This window comes from Mus caroli, unplaced genomic scaffold (assembly GCF_978045245.1).
Source record: "Mus caroli unplaced genomic scaffold, Mus_caroli_1 scaffold_10, whole genome shotgun sequence".
NCBI lineage: Eukaryota > Metazoa > Chordata > Mammalia > Rodentia > Muridae > Mus > Mus caroli.
The window spans coordinates 81,598,173-81,616,161 of record NW_028227265.1 but is presented as its reverse complement, the minus strand read 5'-3'; the positions used below and the strand labels follow the sequence as shown (position 1 = coordinate 81,616,161).

Here is a 17,989-nt window from a genome sequence, read left to right as displayed (position 1 = left end):
AACGGTGTTTCTTTTTTTCCAATACTAAACTTTAACTAGCTAATTCATTCAGTAGAAGAGTGTGCGCCTCTTCTACACACGATGTCTTTTGTTGCTCGGTTGTGTTTGAAACTGTGTGCCCCACACAGGCTCTATGTAACTACTCTATCTCAGAGCTCCCCCATTCCTATTAAAAATTTTTAATAATAACTTCTATCTTTATAGATATTAACAAAGCCACCCTTATTTTGCTTGTTGCCTGCATTTACTTGGCCTCTATTTTTCTAAAATGCTTTTTAGAAAGCATTTTAAGCGTGTTCCTTCTGAATATCAATAACGTTTATGAACCGGGTGAACAGCTTATGTCAAAGTTCTGAACATTTATATTTCATACAATGCGTGCTGCAGACTTGACTCCTTCCATCTTGCTTTATGACTATTCATGACTTTCCCTGTTTCCCTCCTTTTCCTGGGAGCTGTTTTTGCTAATTTGGCCAGATTGCTGTTCCTTCCCCTTTCCCCCCTGCTAATTAGGTAGGTCTATTGTGCTTTCTCATCTCCTTAATGATCACCTTCCTCTCCTGGCATTCATATTCAAATACATGTTTTTCATTATTACATGAATGCGAGATAGCAATTATTTCGCTCTGAGAAAGCTCTGTTTCTTAAGGCACTCCCTCCTTCCTCTCAGATGAGATGGGATTGTGGAACTCCTTGGCTCTCCCACAACCATTGGAGTTCACAGAGAATCTTGAACACCTTTAGTTGCACCCAGCCTTATCTTCCTGGAATCTGGTCCCCATCTCCTTCACCACCTGCAATCACCATGTGAATTTTCCTCTTGTCCTTTCCTGGTTCCTCGATTTGCTGTCTCTTCTCGGATATGATGGCCCACAGTGTTGACACAGCCTCTCAATCTTTACCTACCCTAAATACTACGTACCACTTCCCTGACAGATGAATGGCTCGCAGCCCAAGTTAGCTTTAACTGCATCATGTTCCTCTCACTTCAGCCTCCCTAGAGCTGGGATTGTGGGCGCTGAGCTACCACATCTGGCTGATATGTATGATGAGATTCAGGATGTGTTATCTTGGATACGGCCCTTTGGCATTTGAGAAAATGGTGGAAGCAAAAGAGTTATAATACACAGCTAGCAACTGTGTTTTCAAGAGAACATTTACTCTTGACTTGGGCCAACAATGTACCTTCAAAACAGGATGGGAGCCTGCCATCTCGTCTTCATTTTGCATGGGTTTCCTTTGCTTTGGGCGCCAGCTTATCTCTCCACCTAGTCACGTTAATCGCTCAAGGATTGTCTCCCTAGGAGTTAACAAGCCCTAGCCTATCTCCATCCCTCAAGGCTGAAGGCACAGAGATAAGACAAGAGTAACCCAGGCCTCTTAGACAGTCATCTATTTTTTTTTTTACAACCATTGTTTTATAACGTCTAAGTCTAGTTCTCCAGAAGACACCTAAACTAGTCAGACATTAGTGACATTGAAGGTTTTGGAGAATGGACTCTTGCATTAAGATGTATAGTCCTATGCCAAACCAGGAACAAAAACTGAAGGACTTTGATAAAAAGAATTTAAAAAGCACAAGGTCTGAATTGTATCTCTAGCCTTGGGTCACGAAGAAGAGAAGACTACTATCTAGCAAGAGACCCAGACAAAGAATAAATAAGTACGGTGGCCCTCTCCCTTAAGACTTAATCCAAGTGGGCCTGTTAATCAACTGGCCGGGAAGATGCCCTCCCAGAAAGCTCTCTGTTTAACAACTTAAGAAATAGCATCAAGTCTGCCTCAAATGTAAGTCAGCAGAGAGCTACCCTTGGCTGTTGTCCACTCATCACAGGAGACTGTCCCCAGTCCCCCACCCCTGCCCCACTCGGAAAGGTCCCCTTGGGTTTTGGCCACGCTCACCCCAGGAGAGAGAGTACCTTCTTCCTCAATGATTTCCTTGGCTACTGGCCACTCAGAATGTTTAATTTAGAGTGTCTTGTACTTTCACGTTACAATCTCTGTCTTTTACATTATACTCGGTCTCATCTGAATTCTTTTAATGGACATCACAAAGACCGGATAAAGGACAAGCTGCCGGAGAGAGATCCCCATAACAATCACTGCCCTGAAACTGCAGTGGAATCCAGAAACGGCAGAGCCCAGAGGGAGAGATGTCCTCATCGGATGAGAACAATTATCTACCATGACAAGGCTTTAACAGGGAGGAGAATTAGTCTCCTGAGAAACAGGATGTCCACTCAAGCAAAGAACTTGTTTGGAACACCTTGCAGAACTAGAACCAAGTCAGCGATCAACCAGACCACAGCTAGATCAGCACTAGTTACTTAAGCATCCTTCCTGGTTCCCTGTCACAATTCTTCCTCCCTTTAAAACTAAAAAGCTCATGTTAGTTCTCCAAAGATGGATTTGGGGGTTCACTAGAACCCCCTTCCCCCTATTCTTCCTAATGCGTGCATTGACTCAATGTCTTTTTCCCCCCTGTACTTATTTCTTTAGGTGTTATGCTGAGAAGCATAGTGAAGCCTAGACCTTTGGGACCCCAGAGACCATCTGTTGCCCTGAATCTCTGGTAAAAAGCAGCCACTCTCCCTTAGCCCTCTTCCATGAAGCAGGTCACCAAGGCACACAGCCCTTCTCCAGAAGGCACAAGGCTGCCCTGAACTCCCTGTTCTGAGACCTAGCATGTGCTGTGGACTCTCTGGCTCATCTCCAGTGTTCCACCTCTATGTGAATCCCAGGCCGACGTGTTGACGCACACTAATGTGCCTTTTCTCCTGGTGGTCTGTTCACTGTCTGTCCCGTGGATTCACAGTGCCAGAGCTTCAAGAAATTGAGCTGGGGGATTATTTTTAATCTCTATATCCATATAGGCAATATTCTATAATGTTATCTACCTCTCTGTCGAATCTAAGCATAGCCATACACCTTCACCTGTGCCCTGAATTCCCGCTTCTTTATATAAGGTCCCACGACAAAGAATATATGTGCAAGGTCTTCTCTGATTGGCCAGTCTTCTGTTAGAATGGCTGTGGTTACAAACTTAGTGATGGGTGAGGAAATCCATCCTCCTTTTTTACATTATCAACCACTTGTACAGGACCCCGGGTTGTCATTTATCTCATAAAGCATTATTTCAGTCTTTTGTAATTTCTATTTTGCACATTAGAAATTCATATAATCTTATTTTTGTAAAGACGAAGAAAATCAGATTGCTTTTGTCTTCCTAGAAAATAATAAAATATCTTTAAGACTGAAGCATTTTTTTTCCTGGCTATGCTTGTGTGTCATTCATATGTGTGGCTTGTGTGTTTCTTATGTAACATGTGGGGTGTGTGTGTGGTGTATGTGTGGTGTGTGTGCATGGTTTGTGTGTGTGTGGTGTATGTGTGGTATGTGTGTCTGTGTATGTGTGTGTGGTATGTGTGGTGTGTCTGGTGTATGTGTGTGTGGTGAATGTGTGGGGTGTGTGCATGGTGTGTGGTGCTGGTGTGTGTGTGTGCCTATCTGAATTTTGTTTTCTGTTTTGGGCATTAATTTTCTTTGTCATTTCAAATCATTAGTTTGGATTTGAACTAAGACGATGTATACTCTTTTCTTCGACAAATTATTTATTTTATCTTACCTGTTTATATTTTAATTTTGGTCCTGAGAATTAAATTCAGGGCCAAAGCATATGCTCTCCTGTGAGCCATCTCCCCAGGCTAGCTTAGTTCTGGGTTTCTAAATAGTGATTATGTGGGTTATTGTCCCTCTAGTACTTGACTACCATTGCTTTCGTTGGTTCTAATTTTACTGGTACAGGTTTCTGTAGGTGTTTCTTATTACATATACTTAAATGTATATGTATATGTATAATGTGAGTCTGGGTGGATATGTTGCCTATGAGTTCAGGTGCCCAAGGAAGCTGGAGGCCTGGGATGCCCTGGAGGTAGAGCAACCTGCGGTTGTAAGCTGCCCAGTGTGGGCGCTGAGAATCAGCTGAGACCCTGCCAGCATAGCACAGGCTCTCCATGATGAGCCATTTCTCAGGCCCCACAGTTCTCCACTTTAGTTCATATCATTCTCTCTTATCTCCTCTGTCCTTTTTTTCTCAGAAGCCTTCGGTTCTGCTTCTTTGCCTCTTAATCCTGATGACTGTGTGCTGGGTACCACTGAGCACCGGGTACCATTAAACATGCTGTTTTCCTGGGGTCCTGTGAGAAACCACGGGAAGTCCTACTCTGTGCTATGAACAGGACTTTCTGGTCTCTGAAGCAGATCTCTATACTGGCATTTACATTCTACCAGGAGTGGAGAAAGAACCTTGCTTAGGTTTCCCTTCTCCCTGAGGGGACAAGAGAGCAGGTGTCCCTGTGAGCAGACACTCATTTATGTAGGTCTGATTTCAGAGGCAGACCAGTCTCTGTCTGGAACCCCAAAATGACAGCAGCGTTCTTTCTGGTCTTTCCCCATTCTGAACTCTCATGTGACAAAGATAAAGAGTCCCTGCCTTTGCCTGGTCCTTTGGGACCCTAAGAGTTTCTTCATCCCATTGGCACCGTGGATCAGTGGCCATCACTCAGCACAGTCAGGTTGGGAGGGTGGTAGAAGAGGGAATCATTCAAGCCACTATTATGCCAGAATCCTGGGCACACATTTACAGGGAGCCCCGGTTACTCTTCTAGTGTTCTTTTGTTTCTTCATTGACCAGGGGCAGAATTCTACATAAAAGATGGCGTAGGCTAGGTGGCCTAGCGCTTGACTAACCATGCTAATCTTAGCCTTGGCACTGCAGAGAAAGGCTTATCTCTGGCAAGAGCCTACCCAGGATTCCTTCCTCTTTCCTCCTCTTCCTTCTCACCTCTCACCAGCAGAACTTCCCAAAGCATGCATGAACTGAACCTGGACTAACCATGGCTGAGGTAATGCTGCACGTTTGCAGGAGCAGAGGCACTGAGAACTGGATGGTGATAAGACTAAAGGGAAAGCCAAGTCCCAAAGGGACGAGTTTCTGAGGGTGGAGCCGCACAGCTGGGACACCTGGGCTGAGTCACACTTAGCACCCCTTCAGAGCCTGGCTTCTATCTGCCTCTCCCGTTTCCCTCCTTTACAAATCGAGTTCCAGTTTTGACTTCAGTGATGCAGCAGCACAGATGTGGTGTTGCCGCTGCTAACTTTCCTCTCTGTGGCCATTGTAAAAATTAAAAAGCACACAGTAACTTTGTCTGTGTATTTTAAAATTGTAAAGTTCACACCACTTAGGCTTTGGGCTGTTTCTGGGTGAGGAATTGGGGGCAGGGATCTTTATAGAATTATTATTGGTCAGAGAACAAAAGTTTTCTTAGTCTTAGAGAAAGTGCCTTTCAAATTTCAACCCTAGAACCAATATTCCATGTTGGAGTTGGTATCTGTTCTTGTCTGGTCAGGAATACCAAAGACATATATGCACATAGCACAGACAGCTTTAGCATGATGAAAAAAAATAAACCCTCTATTTTATTCCTTCTTCAAGACTGTGGGCTGATGGGAGACAGCTGTTTTATGAGAAATGTGTCTCTGACCTGATGAGATAAATTCTCTTCAAAGAGGAATAAAAGAAAATAGTATTTAAGAATTCGGAATGTGTGTCATGGTTACTCCAAACCCCTCACACCTACAGCCAGCAGGGCTGCAGAAAGAGAAGTTTCTTCTGATGCACAGCCCCCCCCGAAAAAAACCCTCAGGGGATTTAAAGGAATAGAGAGGGAGAGGCAGGGAGGGAGAGAAATGGAAATAGATGAGAGAGAGAGAGAGAGAGAGAGAGAGAGAGAGAGAGAGAGAGAGAGAGAGAGAGAGAGAGAAACAGAGAGAGGGAGGGAGACAGGAAGGGAGAGTGGGAGAAACAGAGAGAGGGAGGGAAAGAGGAAGGGAGAGAGGGAGAAACAGAGAAGGAGGGAGAAAGGGATAAAGGGGGAGACTGAGGAATAGAGGGAGGGATAGAGGTAGTGAAGGAGGGAGGGGGGAAGGGAGAGAGGGATGGAGTCAGAGAAGGAGAGAGATGGAGAGACAAACAGACAGAAAGACAGAGTTGGGGGGGAGGGAGAGATCTGTGTAAGATCTAGTCCACTTGCCCATGACTGTGACACTGAACTCACCCCAGCTTTACAGGATCTAAATATAACATGTAATTAACGGGAGTCACCTGCCAGTCAGTGAAGCCATAAAAAAATCTGATTAAAATCAAATGTGATGACAGGCCAGGAAAGAAAAATCTGTTGATAAAAATAAAACCCCTAGGTTTCTCCATTATGAGGTCCCCATGTAATTGCATCAACGGGGGTCTCTACTTAGTCCTTCTGGCAGGTGACGTGGCATTTTCCAGTGTCCTTGAAGGTATAGGGACACAGGATCTAAGGAACACCCTGTTTTAAAACTCTGCAGAGGAGCTAAACTAGCATGCTACTTTGGAGCTGTTTCAAGGATCTCTGGCTACTGTTAATATTGTTAATCTTTCATTTTTATTGTGTGTGTGTGTGTGCTGTCAGGAGCAGTGGCAGGAAGCACATTTTGTCAATTAAATAATTAATCCCACAGTATAATAGTCAGTAAGGAAAGACTGACATTAGTTAGGCTCAAAGCAAAAGAAAGCCTGGGAGGGTTTTCCATTGTGCTTGCTCAAGAAAAACATCATTTGGTAGCAGGCTTGTTTCTCTGCTACACCTACCAATCCTGCCACAGCGAGGAAGACAAGAAAGAAGTCTGGACCACAGACGGGGCTCACTTGGTGTGAAAGCATTAATTAGGTCCTGGGTTCAGATGCCAACACCCATGAAAAATGCACTTTTGCTGGATGTCAACCTTTGGCTTTCACAGGAACACAACACACACACACTCATACACACACACACACACACACACACACACACACAGAGAGAGAGAGAGAGAGAGAGAGAGAGAGAGAGAGAGAGAGAGAGAGAGAAAGACAGAGAGAATAAGAGAGTGTGTGTTCACAAGGTTTTCCTAGTGCTAATCTTCATCCACATGAGAAAATCAGATCAACTTTATTTCCTATCCATGGCTTGCATGAGCTCACTCCTCTCTACCCAAACCATCACATTGTAATGGAAAACTGGGGAAAATCCACTGTCATAAAACAAGTGGCATTTTTTTTTATTCTTGTTTTCTTTTTTCGTTTTTTGGACCCGCACAGAGCTCTGGGGCGAAACTCTAGAGGCTAGAAGTTCAAAGGTTCCCCTCCAGGACAGTCTCATGGGGAAGAGCTAGCCGTGGGCCTCTCCAAACCTGACCATCTGGGTGAGATTGTGTGGGGCCTCCATCAGGTGACTACCCACAGCACACTTGCTACCCTAGGGCATGGTACGCACAGGTACACATGAGCAAGAATTAGCTGCATAGCCCACTGATGCTTCTAATGAATTTGAATTCACAGGCCTGAGCAGTGAGTCCTACCAGGTCTAAGCACTTGCTCTTTGGCTCTTCCTGTCTCTTCCGCTCATAACCTGCCCCTCACCCCATCCCTACATTGAAATCCAGATGAGAGGCCTCCATCTTCCGCCTGGCTCCCTTTCACCTTTGCTAGCTCCCCGGCTCGCAAGGGGCTGACGAGAATGGTTCTCCTTGGAACCCTAAGAACTCTGGTTTAGTGGCTTCCACAGATGGTGTCGCCAATGCCGTCAACAACAGCCTGCGCTGGATTAGCACTGCCTAGGAGGTGAAAATTCAAGTGAGCTATTTTTAACCTGTTTAAGCATCCTCCGCTCTGCCAAAAAACGAAATGCCAGCTTGGGGTGGGGATGAGCCTCGCGGATGCTTCGTGCCACATGTTCCATTGACTTGTCTCCTAATCGTGCTCAACAATGTAAGGCTGCTCTCCCCACAACATGGCACCAAACAGCTATTTTTAATGTATATGTATATGCATATTATATGTGTATGTGTATATATATGTGTATGGTGGTATATGTATATGATGGCATATGTATGTGTATGTGTATATGTATATATAAAGTAAGACTTCATTTAGGTTTCAGATGACACTCATTGTCTACTTTTAAAAAACGGTGAAAAGTGTATGTTGATAATGTCTTCCAGCTGTGCAGAGGTTGTGAGAGGAAAGCTTAGGTTCAGCATTCTTTATTATCTGGTATATATACAAATCATATAAATGTTCCCTGACTTACCAAGAGTATACAGCCATATGTGTTCTGTATCTCCCTCAAAACGAGTTAAAAACCTGAAGCTATCTTTTCCCTCTTCATGAGATTTCATACCATCATTTAGTAGAGCGTGCTTTTGATGGGGATTACCCTTGAGGAAATCAAATTAATTTATTTTAGACTACGAACTGACTTGGACAAATGAAAACCCTCTCAGTTTTTGTAGGATGGCTGCTCTGGTAATGTGGAGGAGAAAGGAATCATGGGAAAGTTTTAGAATTGTGAGTGACAGATGTCCTGCACTCTCATCTTTTTTTAAAGGGTCTTGGGTTTTCCCCACCCTAATGTCAACTCCTTTAGTGACTTTGCCAGGGAGGTGACTGGAAGCACACACACTCATATCATTTATTACTAAACTTCCATTTTTTTCTAGTTTCCCCAGTTAAATTAGCCAAGGGACACTAATCCAATGGACTTTGAAATGAACATGGAAGAAGGTTTGACTTTTACTCGAGAAATCTTGGCCACATTTCAATACTAAACAAAACAACATACAACTAACTGCATGCCTTTATCTAGGACAAACTCTTGTCTACACTTTGAGAACCAGTCATTCTAGGATGGCAAACTAAAGTTACAGGGGTCACTTTCACTGGTAAGACAGGGAGACAGGAAAAGGGAATGTAGAAATGGTCACGAAATATATGCAAATGACCAAGCCATTGAATTATGGGAAACCAGATTGTGTTAAGGTCTGAGGTTGCATGGGAGGAAGACAAGGGAACCCTTCTGTGGCTCACTCTTGCTTATGCTAGACACCAGTGGAGGGCTGGTATAGTGACGTAATCTAGAATCCTAAGCCTATTCTTAGGAGGTTTTTATGAGGGTTCCCCCCTCCCCCCTCAATACCTGCTTCCCTTATACCAGTCTTAACTCTAAAAGCAGTGTTTGTGAGTGTTCATTCAACTAAGAAAAACTTGAAACTTTGATCATGTGTGAAACTATCACTGTCACACATGTATCATGTGTATCCACGTGTGTCAGTACCCGGGTCTGTGAACCCATGTCTCATGGGTGGCTTTCTACCTCCCATTTGATATACTCTGTGACCCGTTTGGTATCTCTAAATCAGAACCAGTAGCCAGGACAAAGAAATGTTCTCTTTCTCTAGGGCTTGAAACCCCGGGGCACCTCTTAAGTTAAGAACGGAGCGGGTGGGCACCTACCTTGTCTAGTATACTCGTCGGCTTCTCTGTGGACCAAATCCTTTACTCTGTTTCCATAAAGCAGCCGTGAAGAATCATGATCGAAAGCTTTCAAGGTTTCACTGGAACTATAGGACTTCTGCGTGGGGACCCTACACTCCTCATTGTCCGCGGACGAGTTTGTATAGCGCCGTTCCTTTTCCCGTCTGCTCTTGGTCAAGGAGCAGTAAGGCCTGCGTTCCTTCACATCCATACTTCCTTCATTCCTTCTCTGTGCACATCGGTCCGGCTTCTTAGAACTTCAGCGCTCAGAGTTCAGCTCTCACGGGCCTTTCTGCGAAGAGAAAAAGGTTGGCATGACGTCAGCGAAAGCATCCGCAGACTGACTCCTCGCTGGCCTTCTTAGCTGAGGATGGGCTCAACAAAAGCTTTGCTAGCTGGAATCCCACTTTCAACATGAAATCAATAGCCCTAAGATTCTTCTATTAACATAGTCTGTAACACCGACAGGTGAGACACAGTCCTGCTCTGTGTTACATTAAATACGTTACAAGATTCCTCTCCCCCCACCCCTAAGAAACGCACACATGAATACAACATAGAAATTAATCTCGAGCTTAAACAACACTATAGAAACCCGCTAAAAAACCTGGCGTCAACGGTTTGTTCAGTTTTCCATTGTGGAAAAGTTTTTGCCCATAGCATGTACCTCTTTTGCAAATAAATCGCCTTTCTTTTCCTTAACCCTCCCACCCCGGCAAAAAAAAAAAAGTTATTATTATTATTTTCTTCTCTTTAAAGCATAGGAACAAATTGGGAAACTGGGAGATTCTTACAGCGGGGACCTCATCAAATGAATTGAATAGTTTATTCTTTTTCTTTCTTTCTTTTTTTTTTTTTTTCCTTTTTTTACAAAGACTTTTGCTTTCAGAGGTTAATTTCCATGCGTTAAGGAGCTAAATGTCTTCAACTGTGGAAAGAGCTGGCGCCCCTCTCATACCCCTCTCGTTAAATGCCCTGATTTCCCTCCCTGGCATGTGCTCTTCACCAGTGCTACCCTGACACTTAAGGCAATTCAAGTGGCTAATTTGATGGGGGCACTTTCTTTCTTTTCTTCCCCGTAACTGCCGATAGCAAGATTCCATTAGACGGAGCAGGGCAAGCTGTGTTTCTTTGCTTAGCAGCTCTGCTTCCCAGTTTGCTGGACAGTACGGAGCAGGTTCGGGTTTCTGCTGCAACCTGGAAGATGGAGAGCGCCCAGGGCGAATTGGCATTCTATGCCCCTCCGTTGTGTCTCACTCTGTCCTTCCTTTTTAACCTTTTTCCTTGGAGCCTCCTCTTCAGTCCTCAGTGCGATCGCCCCACCCCAACCCTACTTTTCCTCAGGGTACTTTTGATCCCAGCGATTCCACAACCAAGTTGAAACAGACTCCTGGCTAGCCCCGGGTCCTCTCTTTGCTTCTGGATCCTTCCGGCCACGGCTTGCATTATCTTCCATGGAGATGCTCTGTGAGAAATGGTCTCTCCACCTCGTCGCCATCCACTACCATTAGACAGATCACACAGCTCTTTAATACACTGCCCGCGTGGAGTCTCGTGGCCCCAGAATTGCCCACGTCGAGTTGTCAGCCACTCTTCCTTCTTCCAGCTTACCACAATAGGTCCTAGACCTCTCTTTCAGTTCTGCCTTCCACCAAGTTACTGAACGTGGGGCAAAGCTCTGGGATGGAGTGATCACAGAACCCCACCGTGTTTGCTTAGAAACTTTTGGGATACTCCTCCAAGCCCTTTCTTCAAACAAATTACAAGTCCCGCTACGCAGATGACCAATCAGGGCTTTCCTCAAATGGGTCTCTACATGCAGGTTCTGCAATGAGCCAGGCCATTCGAAGTAATGACGAATATTTCATACTGGTCAAAGAGAATCGTGATTTTTGCCATCGTTTTTTTCCTTTATCGTGACCGTATTTTTTTAACGTAATATTTTTCATTGACTCTTCTAATTCACTACTCCATGACTTCCTTGCGGAGTCTTCGAATGGTTCTTAATAACACCTGAAATTTTTATTGTAGCTTTCCTTTCAGCTTAATATGAAAAAAAGAACTTAAGACAAAGTGACAGAGACTATAAGAAAATTAATGAGTTTCCTTATTTTTATTATTGTAACGAAACAAACGTTATTTTAGGGAACCATTTACTGAATGCCTTCCCAGAGGACCTGGGACGGAACAAAACATGTTACTGCTTAAACGGAGCCTCCATTTAGCGAGTGAAACAGTCACATGCTTCCCAGTGGGGATGCTAAATAGAAATTACAGGAGGTTATAACGTGGACCAGGCTCCTACACTGGGCTCCAAATGAGCCATGCCTGCTAGGGTTCAGAGCTAAAAACCATGGAATTATCCTCTAACCATGCGAGAGTGAAGCTCCTCCAAGCTCATTGAAGGAGCCAGTCTCCATCAGTGTTAACCACAGACTCACTCATAGCTATATTTCCAATGAAAAGTAACCTGAAAGAAATTGCTGGCCAATCCGTTTCTCTTTTTCTTCTCACCTTACAGGAAACATAATTTCCCAATGACTGGTCATTGCTTTTTGCTTTTGCTGTTTTCCTTTTTTCTTTTTCTTAGCAGCCCTTCTCTGTTTATTAAAACCAACTGGTCTGCTAAGCCCATTAAAATGCTGATTCTTTGTTACAGTGACCAGTGGCCTGATTTTTGGAATCTTAAGAAAAAGACATTATAATTGGCCTTAATGATCTTTAAATTACATTGCTATAATTTCATTATTTGAGACACTGAATAAATATATCTTAAGTTCAAAATGAAGTTCCTTTCTAAACTAGTGTTTGGCTCTTTGGAGGAAAGGCTATATAGATTCTCAAAATTAAATGGTCATCAAAAAGCCTTTTAATTGACCAGAAAATATAATTCAAGCATTTCCAGGAAAAGACGTTTGGAATTCTAGGGTGTTGCCAAACTTCTGCTTCTCACCCTAAGTTGATATCTGTTTAAAGATTAGCATTCATAATGATGGCGTTCAGCAAAATCCACAACCCAAAGCATGATGTTTCAACTTTTGTTGACTTTTAATTGTAAACAGGATGCTCTTTGTAATTTTCATGATGCAGTTTTATACTCTTATAGACTAGGTACTCACAGTTCTTTGATATGGTAACATGAGTGTACTATCACAAAAATAAGAAACGTTGTGGTACTGGTACATCAATGAAATGTTAAGCTATTAGCATTCAAGGTAACTTTAGTTTTGTTTTATGGTGCTTGAAACCAACCCAGGGCCTTGGGAATGGTAGGGAAGTATCATACTATAGAGTTATTTCCCAACCTCTCTTTCAGAGCCTGTTCTTTGTCTGTTTTTCCATTAGTGGGCAGAGAGGTCTAGAACTTTTTGTTCCCAGTTAACTTTTTTCCCAGGGGTGGGGGGAGTAGGGATTCTGCTATGCTCTTTGGGCCAGGCTGTCCTTGAACTTGTGATCCTGTGTCTCAGATTTTTGTATGCTGACCCACGCATATGGGTCACCAGACAGTGCACCACCATGTCCAGCCAGTACTCTAACATCATAGGTCATTTGTAACACAAGATAACTAAGTTTTATTTGCAAGGCCATTCTAAGTTGCCAAGATAAATCAAGATAAATCACACATGCTATCAAAGACGCAGGCAATCTGATCTTGAACACTCAAAACAATGCAAAGTTCTTTGTATCGCTCATTCTGCTTTTGTGCATAGTTCAGGCTCTTTGAGGATCTAATTGACACTGTAATGCCTGTGACTACTGACAAGTGTCTGATGGAAGCCAATGAGTTCAATATGATTTCAAACACCATTTCCTGGGTTATCGCCTCCACTCAAGGCTGAGAAGGGGAAGATTAAGACATGCAAGTGTTTGAGAGGCTCTAGACTGTTGGCATCCTTTGATAGTGACCGCAGGTCTCTCACAAAGGATAAGGTCACTGTGGGCAGACTCCACACAAAGAACTTTAACGAACTGGGGCGGGAGGTGTAGCCTTTCAGAAATGAAGCTATTGCTAAGCGAGTGAACCCAGAGTGTTTTTTTTTTTTTTAGTGAAGTGATGTGAGAACAACATTAGATGGATACAGCTAATTTCCATTACCTCCTTGAAAAACAAGGCAGTTACAAATGATAGTCCTTTGGAAGTTGCAGCTGCACTTAAAATATCTACACTACTAAGCTACTTGTTTCTCAGTACAGACATCTTGACAGAATGGATCTACATTGGTTTTCTGACTACCCATGATGACACCAAAGCAATGTACGTTCAGTAGATGCTATTTGAACTTTGAGCTTTTTGATGGGCTAGTGGCTTGTGGTAGAAGGCCTCTTGTCATGCTGGGCAGCCACCATGGGGCTCAGTCCTTAAAGTCACAGAGGTGCAGGAAGGACCATATTCTCTGCTAGGATGTTAAGTGGCTTTAATATCCCTGGAGTATTACAGCTTAGGAAATCTCCATTTCACACTGGGTTTGTTGGGGTTATAGTGCATCAGCAAGCAGCGAAGGAGTATCTGGACTTTGAAAGGTTTGACTAAACAAACGAATGAACAGGCAGGCAGCTCCAGCTTTATGGACACTGATGAGGGTCACCACAACTTCTACTGCAGACACAATACTTAAAGACTTCTTTTATTACCTATTTATTTATGGCGTGTATGTGTGTGTGTGTGTCTATGTGCATGTGTGCACACACAGATAGGTAACCACAGACACCAGGAGATGGCGTCAAATCTTTTCTGGAGCAGGAGTTCCAGGCTGTAGTGAGTAGCCCCATGTGGGTGTTGGGCACCAACCTCTAGTCTTCTACAAGAGCAGCAAATGAATGCTCTTACCATGCTGCTATTTCTCCATCCCTTGGATATAGTGTATAAACATACTTTGAACCAGGCAGAAAATTGAACTTAATAAAATCATATTCTTAATAAAAATGATAATAAGCCAGTTAGTGGTGGTGCATGCCTTTAATCCTAGCATCCGGGAGCTAGAGGCAGGTGAATCTCTGTAAGTTCCAGGCCAGCCTGTTCTACAAAGTGAAGTCCAGGACAGCCAGGGAAGTTATACAGAGAAACCTTGTCTCAAAACAACAACAACAACAACAACAACAATAGTAATACCCCCCAAATTCTACATTTAGAATCTAACCTGATTTTTTTCCACTAATTTATTTATTTACTTTATATTCTGATCAAACTAACCAAATTTTAATTGGAGTTTCTGTATTTTTTAAAACTATTGATGCCAATGATTATAATGTTGACCTATCACTGACATGCGAAAAATCAGCTATACTTCTAAAATTCCAAGAGCTGAGATTTAAAAGAATGAACATGAATACCCCAAAGGTAAAGGACCTGCTGGTCTAAGTCACTCACGCTTACTCTGACATCTACCTTGTGTAAGAACTACAGAGGAGTAAATGTTACCTTGATGGCCCATGAGCATAGGATGCCTGCCTATTTTCATTACAGTTGAAAAACTTACGCTAAGAATAAGTAGATTTTGGGCAAAACACTAATTTATCGCCCTAATAGTTTAAAGATTTAAATTAAGTCACTGATACACAACAGCGAGAAATTTTCACCTTTTTTGTTATAATTCACATTTCCTTAATAAGTTAGCATTTATGAATTACCAGTTATGTTAATCAACTGCATACATAACTTCCTGTATTGCATACATTTTGAAGTATTTCTTTTTATTGACTAGATTAATAGCAATTGAACACAAGAGAAAAATCAATTTTTATTGTTCCTCTTGGAGAAAATGGTGTTTCCTGAGGCAAACTCATAAACCAAAGAATTGAAATAATTACGTATAAAAATAAAGTCATATTATGGTAACTTTCTTGGTAATGTTAAATTTATGTGTATTGATCATTTCAAATTTTCCAGTTTCCCACAGAAGAAACAGATTGGCTCACCAAAAACACAAGGAAGTATGAAAGGCGACCCAAGAGCAGGGAGTCACTGTAAGTCACAGAAGTGACTGCTGCTGAGAGGATTCAGGTGGTGAGTTTCTAGGACTGAGAGGGTCAGCACCACTTAAGGTGTTTTCTTTAAATATGACAGTTAATAAAGATATTAGATAACAGTTATATAAGCTATCTCTTTCTTACTTGCTAGACAAGTCTCAGGAACTAAATTTACTCTCCTGTCTAAAAGGACAAAGGTTGGAGCTGGAGACGCACTTCAGCAGATAAGAGTTCTTGCTGTTTTTGCGGAGGAACCTGGGTTCTGTATCTAGCACCCATATGAACACTCATAACCGCTTGTAACTCCAGTTCCTCGGAGTCTGGTGCCATCATCTGGCTCCAAAAGGAATAACATACACATAGCACATACATACAGATCAAATACACACAGTCAAAACCAAATATGCTAAAATAATAAAAACTAGATAAAGTTTCTGCTGTTCCCTTGTTTGCATGTTTTTCTGTTTGATTGCTTTGTGATAGAATCTCTCAGGTTGCCTTGATTTGCTATCCTGACGGAGCCTCCAGATTTCCAGAATTAAGGGCGTCCAAAACCACCAAGAGCAAAATGACGGAGAAAAGAAGTTTTTAAGTCACTGATACCAAGCAAGAAAGAGCAGTGACCACCTACCCCTAAAAACAACAGAACCCTGGTCAATCCTGTACCCAGAGAGGAAGCTGTGGGAGAGTGGCAGACTTCCTAGCAACACAGGTCAGTCTAATAGAAAGTTGGGGAAAAATTTTAGGGTGCCACACTGGAGGAACAAAGAAGTGCAGGAAGACTGAATCCCTATTATCTGCAGAGGGTTCATCCTTAGCCTGGAGCAGAGTAAGACTAACCGTATTTGCGTGAAGAGCTCGCTTGAAAGCAATAACACCTAAGGCAAGTCCTCATCTGAAGAATGATGGACTTGCTCTCATCCCCGGGACCACTGACATCTTAGAAGAAAGAAAACTCCTTCTTGGAGGCACTATTCTTTAGTGTGACCCTTATTAGGGTGTTCCTAGCCTCTGCCTACTAAACGCCTATAGTATCCAGTTCATCACTAACATGTGTCCAGACTATATGTATATTGCCAGGGCAGGACTACCTCTACTTCCAGACCAAAGCATCCAGAGCTCACCTAAGTGTGCCAGCGATTACAGCAGCCCTCTGCAAGAGCCCCAGTCTGCACTGGGCCACGGACTTGGGGAAATGAGGTTTCAGTTTGGTGTGGAATGAAGGCATGAAACAAAGACAATTCTAGTCTCAGCTCGTCAATCTTAAAAAAACAAGACCACCCACGAACAGCTGCTTTCAAATAGCTTAACTGCACTCTCACAAGGCTAGAGAATATTGTAAAAATAAATAAATAAATAAATAAATAAATAAATAAATAAAGTATATATCATCGAACAAGATAAAATCCTCAATGCTTCTTATGCGTGTATGTGAAGGAGCAGAGAAATAATGAAGAAAGGCAACCAACTGGATGCAGAGCTGACAGAGATGCTCGAATTATTAGACATGAATATGAAGGCCGGCGAGTAGTTTGAATGAGATGTTCCTCATGAACCTGGGCATCTGAGCACTTGCTGTCCAGTTAGTAAAACTGTTCGAATGGGTTTTAAAAAGTGTGGCCTTGCTGGAGGAAATAAGTCATTGGGGTGGGCGTGGACTTGCTGGAGGAAGTACGTCACTGGGGGGGCTTACGAGTTTGAAAAGTCATGTTCAGTTTCCAGTGCTCCCTCTCTGTTTCCTGTTTGTGGGTGGGGCTGTGAGTCCTTGGCTCTCAGCCACCAACTCCAGTTACCATGCCTACCTGCTATCACAGTTCCCTGTCAGAATAGTGATGGACTCTTATCCCTCTGGAGCCGGAAGCACCAAATCAACTCTTCCCTCTCTACGCTACCTAGGTCATGGTGCCTTTTCACAGCAGCAGAAGAGTTAACTAACCCAGCAAGTATTATAACTGTGTCCCATATGTCTGAAATTGAAGTCGTCATAGAGGATAGAAAACGAAGACTGTAATCAAACCCAGAGAGGGGCGCTGCAATGTCTAAGATGAGCAATGGTGAATTAGATGTCACAAAACGAAGGGGCAGCAAAGTGGGAAAGGGAAGCGACAATGTCATAAAAAAAAAAGCTAATGGACTGATAAGTGGATCAATGAGCCAGTCGTTACAGAGATGCAGAACAACAGGAAGAGGTCAGTGTGGCGGCAGGGTTCAGAGGTCAGTGGGATGACAGATCCCCGAAGAACAGGACAAACAGGAGGGCAGACGATATTCGAAGAAAAAGGAATAAGCATAAACATTTCAAATTTGCTAAGCACAGCAAATGTACAGATCCCAGAAAGTCAACAAGTCCCAAGCAGAAGAAATGGGAAGCAATCCACACCAGTGCAGTTAGTCACGGGGAAAGCTGACCAGTCCCATAAGTCGTAAAGAGATACCTTTAAGAGCAGAGAAAAGAAGACTGTGGCTCTTGTGAAAGCATCTCAATGAAGGTAACGTGAGCAGGCAGACAGGAGGGCCCCACATGTTAAAGCACGGAAAGGGAACAAGAAGTAAGTCATCTAGAATTCCATGCCCAATGGAAATATTTCCAAATCTAAACTCAAATAGATGCACTTTTCATATACACAAGAGCCAATC

At 43.0% G+C, this 17,989-nt stretch overlaps 1 protein-coding gene across 6 annotated transcripts in view; it reads right to left on the bottom strand.

Moving 5' to 3' along the window:
• Positions 1-17,989, bottom strand: part of Tenm3 (teneurin transmembrane protein 3) — a 623,557-nt gene that overhangs the window by 446,667 nt on the left and 158,901 nt on the right. For all 6 annotated transcript variants that reach the window (XM_029480774.2, XM_029480777.2, XM_029480775.2 and 3 more), the window contains exon 2: positions 9,365-9,677. In XM_029480774.2, coding sequence (XP_029336634.1) covers positions 9,365-9,596 — 232 coding nt within the window. In that variant the 5' untranslated portion in view covers positions 9,597-9,677. The remainder of the gene's footprint in view (positions 1-9,364; positions 9,678-17,989) is intronic.